Raw genomic sequence first — 12,820 nt, forward strand, 5'->3', positions numbered from 1 at the left:
CCTGAGCGGTCTTGAATATCACCCATTAACATACAGACAAGACTAGTCTACTTAGCTGTGTTTTTTTTCTTACACATCTTTGGTGTTGATGACATTTGCTGGGCCCAACATGCTTTAGCAATGGGCCCTTTTTGCCACAGTTCTTGCACTTATTTTCTCTGCTCCAGCATCCCCCCCGCTGATTGTCCAACTTGTGAACATCGATGACATGGTTGCCCCTTTGCAGCCTTGTTGCCTGATGGCACCCAATTTTTCCGCCATTAAGGATACAGCTCCTCGAGATTATACTTCAACCAACCTTCCTCCCTTCCAATTCTTTTCGATGCCTTTATCCACAATGCAACTTAGAAGTTTCCTTTTTGGCTGATGTTTTCCCTGAGTAGTGGCCTGAACAGAGTTGGAAGACTTCTGTATCTCCATTCCCGAGAGCTTTTCGCTTCACCGCGTTTGTGGTCCCTGCAGCTTAAACTCTACCCACATCAATGGCAAGCAGGTTTTCAAACTGCGTTCTACTTTCTCACGGTTGTGTTCCTTTTTCTTTTAAACCTTCAACGTCGGTGGCTTTTGCTTCGCCTGACGTGAGACTTCCGTCCCGAGAATCTTTTCTCTACTCTCGACGTCATTTCCACTTCTCTCGTCGATGATTTTAAAAAAAAACAATGTTGTTTTCTTGCCTCAATCCTTGTCACCAGTTTTCTCTTTTGTTATATTCTAAGTGCCACAAAGAGAACAGATGTGGAGGTGCCACACACTTGGATTTTGTACAAACGCGATGAGAGGTTTATTCGGAGATGTTGCTCATACAACCTACAATGGAGAACTGGAAGCCCGCACCAAACACACTGCTCACTTCACTACAGATCATGTGACGTTCCTCCAACAGGGATGTCCTCGGGGATACAAAATACTTTTCCATCGTAACTTCTTATGTTTGTATTTACAATGCAAACCGTCTCCAGATATTTAATTTTGTACCATGCTGTAATTGCAGCCTCCTGCCAATGGAGACACTACAACTTCAACAATGGCAGAATGTGACAAATTTAACTGGCAATTCAAATTAGAAATGCATATATTAAAATTGATAATAGAATATTAGACAAGGATAAATATTTTACATGGTTTGGAAACTGAATTATATCTGCAGACTCTCATCCTGAACTCTTTAACTCACTTCACAAGGAGAACTGTAATTGATTTTGATGTTGCATATCAAAAACCTCAAGTATTATGCAATTTTTATTTTTTATAAGATCTCTCTTCTTGTATTAAAGGAAATGGATGACACTAATGAAGTATCACTGAGGCCCTATTAATTTTTTTTAAATTCTAGACTGTTCCCTTAGCAACCTCCCAGTAAATTTATAAATCATGATTACTTTACAATGACCATTGCATCTTACATGGTGTTTCTGCTCTTCTGAAATGCCGCTTGATTGTGTCAGCATTTACTGCCAAGAGAAACTTAAATTAAAAGACTTGAGCATCAGAGAGTTCCCACAATCCTCTTGTGGTCATTACATGGGCCGCCATGTAAACTACTACCCTGCAGGCAGAGTACTCTCCCAGCACCAGGAGAGGTAGGTTTCGATGTGTGCAGGGAGTTAAATCTCCTTAAACCTACGTGGCATTGGGATCCTGATGTCATCCTGCAATGTTCTGTCATGCTCCTGGGTGGATTTCAAGGCCAGCAGAGAACTCCCTGGAGTCTGGCAGAAAATCTACTGAGCCAATTTAAAATATAATTAGGAGCTTCTTTAATCCTGTATTCTTTCTTTCACACCCAGCGCACCTCGCTAAGTTGGAGAAGTCTAGTGCACAGTGGGAACTTATTGTTGAGAAAACAAGCTGCTCCCGTTGATGCGAGCCTTTGTCCAAGGTTGGCCACAGGCATACGTGTTTCAACCTTTATACTGTTGCTATCAGGTCAGTTTTTCAGCCTAATTTTACTGATTCTTTTGTGATCAGCAACTTATCCTGAGTGACCATCAAGTGTCTTGGATTCCACTGAGGTCAATTTCAATGTCTTGTCTGTGAGATTTCCCTTTAATATGGTTGACACGTACTCTGAAGTTGCTGTATTTCTGTCACCTAGTATCGGGTTCCCTCACAAGTAAGAATACCTCTCTATGTTTAACCTATTGAACGTCTTCAAAATTTTCAAGATGCATGTTAGTTCACCTCTCTGGGCTCACGTCACTAGAGAAGAAAAAAAACGATCCAGTTTCATTTTTCCTAATAGTTATTAGCTTTTTACTTTTGGTATCATCCATGTAAATCTTACTGTGCCCTCTCTAATATCTCCATAGCCACGCTTAGATCTGAATTCTGCCAAGCCCTTGCCAGTGTGTTCAAATAGTAGGCATGGTGATAGAATACAGTGGGAGGGCCAGAAATAGGTTTCATGCCGGTATGAATTTACAGTGGGGTGCCACGACAGGTTGGAAAACCTCATTTGTATCTCGTTAATGAGATGCCAATGAAGGCCCCATTTTAAATGATTTTAATTTTCTATCCCTAGAATCTATAATACATCGGCCCCACATCATGAGGAGGAGATAGTATCCTCGTTCCTCCTATCTTTGAGGTTTGAGTTAGTTAGAAACTTCTCCAGTGAAAGAGATTTGGTGTTTGGATTCTCTATCACAGAGGGGTTTGCTTGCACAGTTGCTCAAGATTGAGACGGGTAGATTTCGGGTTATATCAGGAATTAAGTAGCATGTGGGGGAATTAAGAAAGTGGAGTTGGGGTAGATCAGCCACGATCAACTTGAATGGGGAATCAGGCTGAAGGGCCAAATGGCCTCCTGCTGCTATTATTCCTTATATTCTTAAAATGTGTCATCTCAAACATATCCACAATTAAATCAGTTGTCATCTGACTTCCCATTCTGTGAGTGCAACATTTTACATTTTGTGGTAGTCTTCCTCCTTATTCAACTGATTTAGAGCTACGGGCAAAGAAACCTATTGGACTTTAACCTGGTGTTATCAGACTTCTTACTGTGCCCACCCCAGTCCATTGCCACATCTCCACATCATTCCCTTATCCCTAAATAGGTTGTTTTTGGAAATTTTGATTTTATACTTCTGATTCCCAAATTAAAATCATTTGTGTAAATTGTTAACAGTTCCTGCACCAATTTCTGTGGAACGCCATTTCCCACTTTTCGCTACTCTGAATAACTACCTTTAACACCTATTCTCTCTTTTTCTTTTGCAGCTAGTTTACTATCCATTCTGCCTCTTGTCTAATGACTTCACTTGCTCTAATCTCCATCATGAGTCTACAATGCAGTACTTTATCAAAGGCCTTTTGAAAATCTGCGTATATTAAATTCACCCTATTACTCTTGTTGACCTCTTATATTACATCTTCAAAGAAGGTTAATCAAGCATAGCATTTCCTTTCAAAATCCATGCTGACTGTCCTCTATTATATTTTTGGACTCTTGATATTTTTCTAATACATCTTAAGCAAACATTCTATTATCTTCCCTATCACAGATATTAAGTTAACTAGTCTACAGTTTCCTGGCTTTGTACTTTTTAAATTATAGGAACCAAATTAGCTGTCTGCCAGTCCTCTGCAGTTTTTCCCTTTCTGTTGATTTTTAAAATATTAATGCTTCTACTATCTCTTCCTGAGCATCTTTTAGTATATGCAGATCCATTCAGACCCATATTTTTATTCTGGCTACATTTATCAATTGTCCTTCAATATCGTTTCTGGTCTTTTCTTCTAATGTCATGCAATAGCTTCTCCAGTCAAACATTAAAATTAATAATTTATTTCTTTCATTTACAGCCATAATATGAATATAGTGAGGATGGTGGGGGAGGGGTTGATAAAACCATATCACTTACCATTGCGCTCCCATGACCTTCCACAAAGCTAAAGCAGAACAACAGAACTCCGACAGAGCAGAAGGAGGTATTCAGTCCATAATTCTGCACTGACCCACTGAAAGAGCACCCTACTAAGGGCCACTTCCCTGCCCTATCCCCGTTATCCCACCTAACTTGCACAAGGGGCAACTTAGCATGGCCAATCCACCTAACCTGCCCATCTTTCGATTGTGGAAGGAAACCGGAGCACGCAGAGGAAACGCACGCAGACACTGAGAGAAAGTGCAAACTCCACACAAACATTCACCCAAGGCCGGAATTGAACCCGGGTCCCTGACGCTGTGATGCAGTAGTGCTAACCACTGTGCCACCATGCTGCTCAAATAGTAGAATATATATATATATATATATAGGATAATTCAAAATATATAAAAAGTCTACCTCAAAATAAAGTGTCAAATATTTGGTCACAAATGCTGATCGAAAATAATTGTCATGCATTCCACACAAGTATCCACCTTCAAAGATTTTTAGATTCATTAAATAGATCATTCCTATATCATGGCGCCATTACTAGCGGAATTGTATGTGGGCAACTCCAGGGTGCACACAATTTGACAATAGTTTTAAGGTTGTTATAAATTGGAGCTGGGTAAAATGTTAAAGGGTTATTTTTACAAGCTTACTTGACTATTTTGTTTATGATATATAAGGAATGTAGGGCTGATTTCTCCGCTGGCGGGATCCTCCACTTTGCATGCAGCGCACTCACGCCCATGGATTTCCCGACGGCCTGGGGATTCCCTCAATGGGAAAGCCGATTAGCCAGCTGCCGGGACAGAGGATCCCACTGCAGGCGGGGCCGCGCTCCACCAGAAAATGGGTGCGGCGGGACGGAGTATCCCGCCCGCAGTGCACCTGGCAATTATTTTATTGTTCTGTGTTTGGTTATGTTAGTCTGGTACTGATCTATGCTCACTGTGCTTGATTAGTTAGATCCTGGAGTTGACACAGTTAATTAAACAGACATCACAGGAAGACCAAGATATTTAAAAGTCACTGAGTAAACCTGTTGCATGCTTATAGCAATGAGGCAAATCAAGTATATAAAACGTACAACAAATCAGCAAATACAGAACATCAGGTAATTAGGCAATCCCACACGATGAAGAAAAATCACATTCATTGACCATCTGGTCATTTGGAACTGCAGAAATGTGGCCATATCTCTAAACCATGCCATTCATGAGCACACATCCCCCCTGGTCATGTGACTTCATGGAACCATCCCCTTGCTCAAGCAGTACAATAAAACAGACAGCGGAAACATATAATAATTGACAATGTTAGAATGAATGTAAACATTACTACTCTACCATACAGAAGTACGTTATGACACCGGTCTATTAATCCTTGATCCGGGACTAGACTAATAATCTGAAGAATGATAGCAGTTTAAATTTGGAAGGAAACTCTGGAAATGAGAAACTGACATATGTTAGTGTGACCATGGGGCTATGGGATTATTAACCTAATTGGTTTACGCATATCCACAGGGGGAAAGAAACCCACGATCATTACCCTGTCTAATCGACACATGACTCCAGTCCCACAGCAATGTGGCTGCTGAAACGGCGATACAATGGCCCCTTCACCTCGGGGACATTGCACTAGCGCCGTTGAGCACTGCCCTGCCAAACGGGGACCGGACGGCACGGCACTTGTGGGGGTCTCACAGGAGATCGGAGGCCTCCAGCTGCATGCCCTTTGGGCAGGGTGATGCCCTGGCACCACTGGTGCAACCTCGGCACCCTGGCAGTGACAGCTTGCCACCTTAATAGTCTGGCACTGTCAAGGTATCCAGGTGGCACTGCCAGCTGGCATAGGCATTGCCAGGGTGCCAGGTTGGCATTACCAAACTAACATTTTGTGCGCATGCACAATTGGATCACGGGTGCCCAGCGTGGGCCTTATGCGGAAGGTGCTGGAGACCCTCCCATAGTGTGTTCGGGCCGGGACCCGTCCATAGTGTGTTCAGGCTGGGAGCGGTGGGGAGGTCGGGGATCATGTCGGGGGCCTCGGAGATCGGGACACCATCTTGCTACACTAGGGAGTTCTGGCGAGCAGAACTCCCCACTATACAAAATGGCACTATGTATGGCCTCGGCCATGTTTCCCCGTTGTGGCTCCTTATACAACACAAGTCCCATTGAATAGCAATGTCTTCCTCAGCACTAGGCGCGCCAGGAAACACGCAGCTACATGCGATCGCAAGGGGACTTTGTTATCTTTTGAGAGAATCGCGCCCCCAGCAAATGTTTCAGTCATTGCTGCAGTTCCAGAAAAAGGTCCAGACTATCATTTTCATCAACAAAGGTTGATCATTAAATGCTTGCCCTGTCAACGATGCCCACATCCCGAGAACAAATGAAAAATTAAGTTTGCTTTGATCTAATCTCACAGATCGTGGTGGAGGTGCTGGTGGAGGTTGGAGGGTGGTGGGGGGGGGCATGGTGGTGGAACACGATAGGGTGGATGTCCATTTTGCGGCCAAGAAAACCAGAAGAAAGAGTTTTCTTCAGATCCAGCCAAATTTAACAAGCGAACTAGATGACCAATTCTGGTTTCTGATTTAGTGACACAGACCAGCCAAACTGAGAGACTGACTAACTGATGGGAAAGTACACCTTCAGGACTAGGCCACAACCAGACAGTGAGCAGGACGAAAAGCAGGGGGGGGGGGGGGGGGGGGGGGGGGGGTCAGAAACCAGAGGGTACACAATAGAGGCTGGGGAAGATCAAGGGAGGGATTCTCCGACCCCCCGCTGGGTCGGAGAATCGCCGGGGAGCGGTGTGAATCCCGAATCTGTGAATTCTCCGGCACCCGATCTTCGGGCGGGCCTGTGCCGGGGGGGGGACTCTATTCCTCATGCCGGCCGTGTAAGCCTCCGCAATGGCTGGCGCGAAGGTGAACCACCTTGCGCATGCGCGGGGAAGACGTCAGCAGACGCTGATGCTCCCGCGCGTGCGCGGACCCGTGCCGGCCAGCGGAGTCCCTTCAGCCCCGACGGGGTGCAAACCACTCCGGCACCATCCTAGCCCCTGAAGGTGCGGAGGATTCCTTTGGGGCAGCCCGACGCCGGAGTGGTTCCCGCCACTCCACTGCGCCATTTCTGCCCGCCCCGCCAATTCCCGGATAATCCCGCCCCAAATGTCTGGAGCAGAGAGAAGAACAGAAGGAAATGAGGGCTAGGGGTGCTAGACAGGAATTTATGGGGCGGAGTTAAACTGGTAAAGTTTATTTAGCAGATGACTATAAAGCAACTTTTTCCTGGTTATTCATGAAAGCCCCACCCTCTCAACCTTTCAACTCGCCTCAGGTATGGTGGTCCTCAGGTTAAATCACCACCAGTCAGCTCTCCCCCTCAAAGTGGAAAGCAGCTTATGGTCACCTGGGACTATTGTGACTTTACCTTACCATTTATTGTATATGCCCTTACCTTGTTTGCTTTCCCCAAAGCATTACTTTACACTTCTCCAAATTGAATTTGATTTGCCACTTTTCTGTCCATGTTATCAGTCCATTGATACCTTGATGCAGACCACAGCTTTCTCCCCTTCCATCTTAAACTTTTTAATCACGCTGCTTACATTCAAGTCTAAATTATTCATAAAAACATCAAAAAGCAAGCAAGCTAGTACATAACCCTGTGGAACTCCACTGTAAACAGCTTGGCAATGGCAAAAACACCTCTCCACATATGCTTTGTTTCCTGATAATGGACAAATTTTGGATCTAACTTGCCACCAATGAAATGAAAATGAAAATTGCTTATTGTCACAAGTAGGCTTCAATGAAGTTACTGTGAAAAGCCCCTAGCCGCCACATTCCGTCGCCTGTTCGGGGAGGCTTGTACAGGAATTGAACCGTGCTGCTAGCCTGCCTTAGTCTGCTTTAAAAGCCAGCTATTTAGCCCAGTGTGCTAAACTAGCCCCAAATGAAGTTACAGTGAAAAGCCTTAGTTGCCCCATTCCGGCGCCTGTTCGGGTACACAGAGGGAGAATTCCGAATTCTCACCTGGTACAGGAATTGAATCTGCGCTGCTGCCCTTGTTCTGCATCACAAACCAGCTGTCTAGCCCACTGAGCTAAACGAGCCCCTGCTCATTTACAATGGAACTATCCATTGAACCCCATGGACTTTTACCTTTCTGAGTAGTCCATCATGTTGGCTCATGTCAAAAGCTTTGCCTCAAACTAGGGAGACTACATTAACCACACCACCTTCATCGACCTTCCTTTGAATTCCTCAAAAAATTCAGTCATGTTAGTCAAATATGATCTTCCTTTAAACAACTCATGTCAACTCTCTAATCCAGGCTTTTCTAAATTAAGATTGATATTGCCTCTCGGAATCTTTTCCAATAATTTGCCCACCGAGTTTAGAATGGTTAACTGGGGCTTGGTCTATCCCGTTCACTCTTTATCAACAAAGATACAATGCTCACAGTCCTTCAGCCAGTCACGTTTGAAAAGTGATGACCAGAGATTAGAATGGTGGTTAATCCTAACCTTCCACCTTATTATAATAGTTATATGGCCAACCAATTCTCTACCCTAGGGGTTGAAAACATTTAAGGCTGAGATAGTCAGATTTTTGGTCATTACGGGAATTAGGGAACTTGGGAGAACAGGCAGGAAAAGAGTTGAAGCCCAAAATCATGATCCTATTGAATAGTAGAGCAGACTCGATGGAACAGGTAGTCTACTCCTGCTCCTCTTTCTTAGGTTCTAATTTTAACCTTCCAATAGTAATTAAGTAATTGCCCAACCCCAACATCTGAAATGGATGATTTGGAGGTGGGTTGGGGTTGGATTCTAGTTTTTTCTCAGCATTTTTACACGCCACCCCATCAAAACTCATCCATTTTTGCTAGTTAAAAGTTCTTCCATTGGATCGGAGAAATTTTTAAAAATCTAATCTTAAATGAATAAGCATGCAGAGACCGTATTTATCTTGTAGACTAAAAGTGATCATGCTCTGATTTAAGCAATAATTTAAACTATTCACCTTTCTCTGTCACCAACCAAATTGGTGCTCAGTCTGCTTCTGGTGATAAACATAAGCCTTATTAGGGCCAAAGGTTAATAACTCGAAGCTTTTCTCTAACTTGTGCTTTGCATCTGACTTTGTTAAATGGTGACTGGATAAAGTAGTTCCCTATTAGTAAGTGCAAGGCATTGATGTGCATGATAAATATATATATAAAGCCAGAATCACAACACGTTGGATAACCAAATTATCCTTTTGGGAAACAGAACTATCTTTTCTCGACAGCAGGAAGAGAATCAAGTTTAAAAAGTGTGTCACATATGCTTTATGCAACAAATGAGTACTTTCTGGCTTAATATTAATTCATATCTGTTACACTTTTACATCAATATTAAATAAGCAGAAGGATGAAGTACCATACTATTCAAGGCCTCAGGAGAAAGAGCAAATTTTCTGTTTCTGGCCTATGTCACTGTATGTGCTACTTGACTCTATAAGAGCTCAAGGATACTTATGCTTACACAAGAAAAATGACACTTAATCTAAACTGTACTGGAGAATAGTCCAAATTTACAAGCTCCTTAGTCCCTTGGAGGAAGCCATCCTAAATATATTTGTGCACAAAAGGATGGAAGACATATTAGAAAATAAAGCCAGAAGCCTTCCCCTTCCCCGAGGACTGAGGTACTCTCCCCTTCTTATTCACTTATACACAAGCATGCACAAAACAATACAACTTGCAAATCTGAACTAGCATCAGAACACTTGTTCCCTTTATGCCATTGTTAATTACTTCCTAAACTAAATAGTTACCCGAGAAATATTATTTACAGCATATCTCTCTAGTTCCAGTAACACCTAACTATTTGTTGTTTAACTTACCTTGACATGTGTTCCCTTTCTCTTCATAGCCTTCTTTGCACATGCACTTCCCAATTGGGACTAACCATTCCCCATCAGCACTGCAGTACATTTTTGGAGTGTCATCTTTCATTGAGTTGTTGACACACGTGCCTGGCACTTCCACCAGTGAGGATGAATCAGCCCCTGTGATTGTATCTTCAAAGAAAGCAAGGTTATGGAATGTAGATGGGCACTTCTTGTAGTAGACTCGCACAGAGACCAGAGCAATACAGGCACCGACATCTTGAAAGGCGAGATAGAATCCTTTTTTAGACAGTGGGCCGACATCTCGCACTTCTGTATTTAACTTCATGACTCGATCTCCAAGGTCGAGTTCTGTGAAACTTTCATCTGCTGCTATCGTGTCAATTTTTATGTATTGGTTTTCTCTGATGTTCCTCCCATCTTCATCATTGGATTCAAAATGATACACATTAAAGGTTTCCTTACAGGTCCCGAGACCTCCAGGGAGACTATTGCAGTCTCGTAGTGTAAATTTTAACTCAATGAATATACGACGAGCCCCTTCATTGGAGATCCAGTTAGTCTGTAACCAGTTATTCTGATTTTGTTCCATAACATTACACACTTGGTATGTGTGTATGGGAGTGTAATTCTCATCAACTTCACTGATTTCTTCCCACTGTAGAAAGTAAACAAAAGTACAGTATTAGACAGAGCATAGTAAAGCACAATGTCAAAATATTTACAACTATATTTGCCACGGTAAATCTTTGGGGAAATCACAGATCTGTCATTATTAAAATATCAAAGTGTCTGCAACTACCTTCGGAAAAAGCAACCTACCCAGGTCCACGCCTCCTCCCTCTTCCCATAACCCACCTAAGCTTTTGGATAGTAAGGGGGAATTTAGCATGGCCAATCCACCTGGCCTGCATATCTTTGGACTGTGGGAGGAAACCCACGCAGACATGGAAAAAAAGTGCAAACTCCACACAGACACCAAAGCCCAGAATTGAACCCGGGTCCCTAACACTGTGAGGTATCAGTGCTAACCACTGTGCCGTACCGCATTAATAAAGGATTGGCTAGCTAACAGGAAGCAGACAGTAAGGATTGATGGGTCAATTTTGGGTTGATGAGCTATAACTAGTGGAGTGCCATGGGGATCAGTGTTAGGGCCTCAACTCTTTACAATCTACATCAATTATTTGGATGATAATTTGAAACCAAATGTGTGGTCGCTATTTTGGCAATGACATCAAGATAGGTTGGAAAATAAGTTGCCACGGTGAGGTAGAGTCTGCAAAGGGATATACATACAGGCAGGTTAAGAGAGTGAACACAAATTTGGCAGATGAAAAAGAATGAGGGAAATGTGAATCTGTCCACTTTTGCAGGGACAATACTGAAAAGTAGTGAGCTATTTAAATGGTGAGAGATTGCAAAGCTCGGTGGTAAAGAAGAATCTGGATGTCCATTTTTAAAATTAATTTATGGGATGTGGGCTTTGCTGGCTAGGCAAGTATTTATTGCTGACTCCTAATTGCTCGAGAAAGAGGTGGTGAGCTGCCTTCTTGAACCTCTGCAATCCCTTGGGTGTAGGTACACCTACAGTGCTGTTAGGGAGGGAGTTTGAGGATTTTGACCCAGTGACAGTGAAGGAATGGCAATACATTTCGAAGTCAGGATGGTGAGTACTTTGGAGGGGAAGGTCTAGGTGGTGGAGCCCGCATGCTCCAAAATGATATTGGTCATTGGTTTGGTAGGTACTGTCTAAAGAGCCAAGGTGAGTCCCTGCAGTATGTATGGCATACACTGCTGCCACTATGTGTTGGTGATGGAGGGAGTGGATATTTGTGGATGGGGTGCAATCAAGAGGGCTGCTTTGTCCTGGTGTCAAGCTTCTTGAGTGTTGTTGAAGCTGCACTCATCCATGCAAGTGGGGAGTATTCCATCACACTCCTGACTTGTGCCTTGTATATGGTAGGCAGATTTTGGGAAACTAGGAGGTGAGTTACTCATACAGGATTCCTAACCTCTGACCTGCCCTTGTCATCACCAAATTTATATAGTCCAGTTCAGTTTCTGGTCAATGGTAACCCCCAGGATATTGATAGTGGGGGACTATCCCATTACTATCGCTAATAGTAATGCTACTGAATGTCAAGGGGCAATGGTTAAATTCTCTCTTGTTGGAGATGGTTATTGCCTGGTTCTTGTCTGGATGATGACCTTCTTGCATTTGGACATGTGTGTCTATGTGGGTTTCCTCCGGGTGCTCCGGTTTCCTCCCATAGTCCAAAGATGTGCAAATTAGGTGGATTGGCCATGCCAAATTGCCCCTTAGTGGTAGGTGTTCTTTCGGAGGCTCGGTGCAGACTCAATGGGATGAATTATCTCTTTCTGCACTGGAGGGATTCTATGATTCAACAGAAACCACTTTTACACAGGGAAAAAATGTACTCCAGGGAAAGGGAGTCTAAAGATATGACACACCAGACATGTATAATATGACTATGCACACAGAATTATGAACAGTTTTTACTTCTTTTGCTCTGTACTCTTGCGGAGGAATAGTAAAGGCTTTCTTTGAAAAAGGTGATGATTGTCGCAGACCTTTCATAAAAGAAATTCAGTAATATGCTGTTTTGCCCTTCAGGATAATCATATTATACAAAGCAGGATATAAACTTACACTACGCTCATTAATTGTCCTTTATATGAAAAAAAAGGTTTGTCTGATTAAATTGAATAACCTTGATCTTCTCTGAACCTGTCTGCATTCACTGCTCAGGCTAACCAGAATGTCATTCCCTGATGTCTGAATGACCTGGCAACAGAAAACATTCTAAATGTGTGCAGCCACGTGCAAAACAGTCTTGTACCCAACTCCCCAGACACTAATCTGTCCACAGTTTTTCACACTGATAATATTACATTTGCGGCTTAGTCTCAACAACTGCATCCATAAATCAATTTCAGCCCAGCTTTAATTATCTATCTGTAATCAGGGGCTATTCAGGCCAAATTTACATCTCATTCCTGCTAGCCA

General features: G+C 43.0%; 1 protein-coding gene across 3 annotated transcripts in view; it reads right to left on the reverse strand.

The window, feature by feature from the left end:
- The window catches only part of LOC119970184 (ephrin type-A receptor 5-like), a 430,626-nt gene that overhangs the window by 354,227 nt on the left and 63,579 nt on the right, over nucleotides 1-12,820 (reverse strand). For all 3 annotated transcript variants that reach the window (XM_038804402.1, XM_038804401.1, XM_038804403.1), the window contains exon 3: nucleotides 9,784-10,447. In XM_038804402.1, coding sequence (XP_038660330.1) covers nucleotides 9,784-10,447 — 664 coding nt within the window. The remainder of the gene's footprint in view (nucleotides 1-9,783; nucleotides 10,448-12,820) is intronic.

This window comes from Scyliorhinus canicula, chromosome 8 (assembly GCF_902713615.1).
Source record: "Scyliorhinus canicula chromosome 8, sScyCan1.1, whole genome shotgun sequence".
NCBI lineage: Eukaryota > Metazoa > Chordata > Chondrichthyes > Carcharhiniformes > Scyliorhinidae > Scyliorhinus > Scyliorhinus canicula.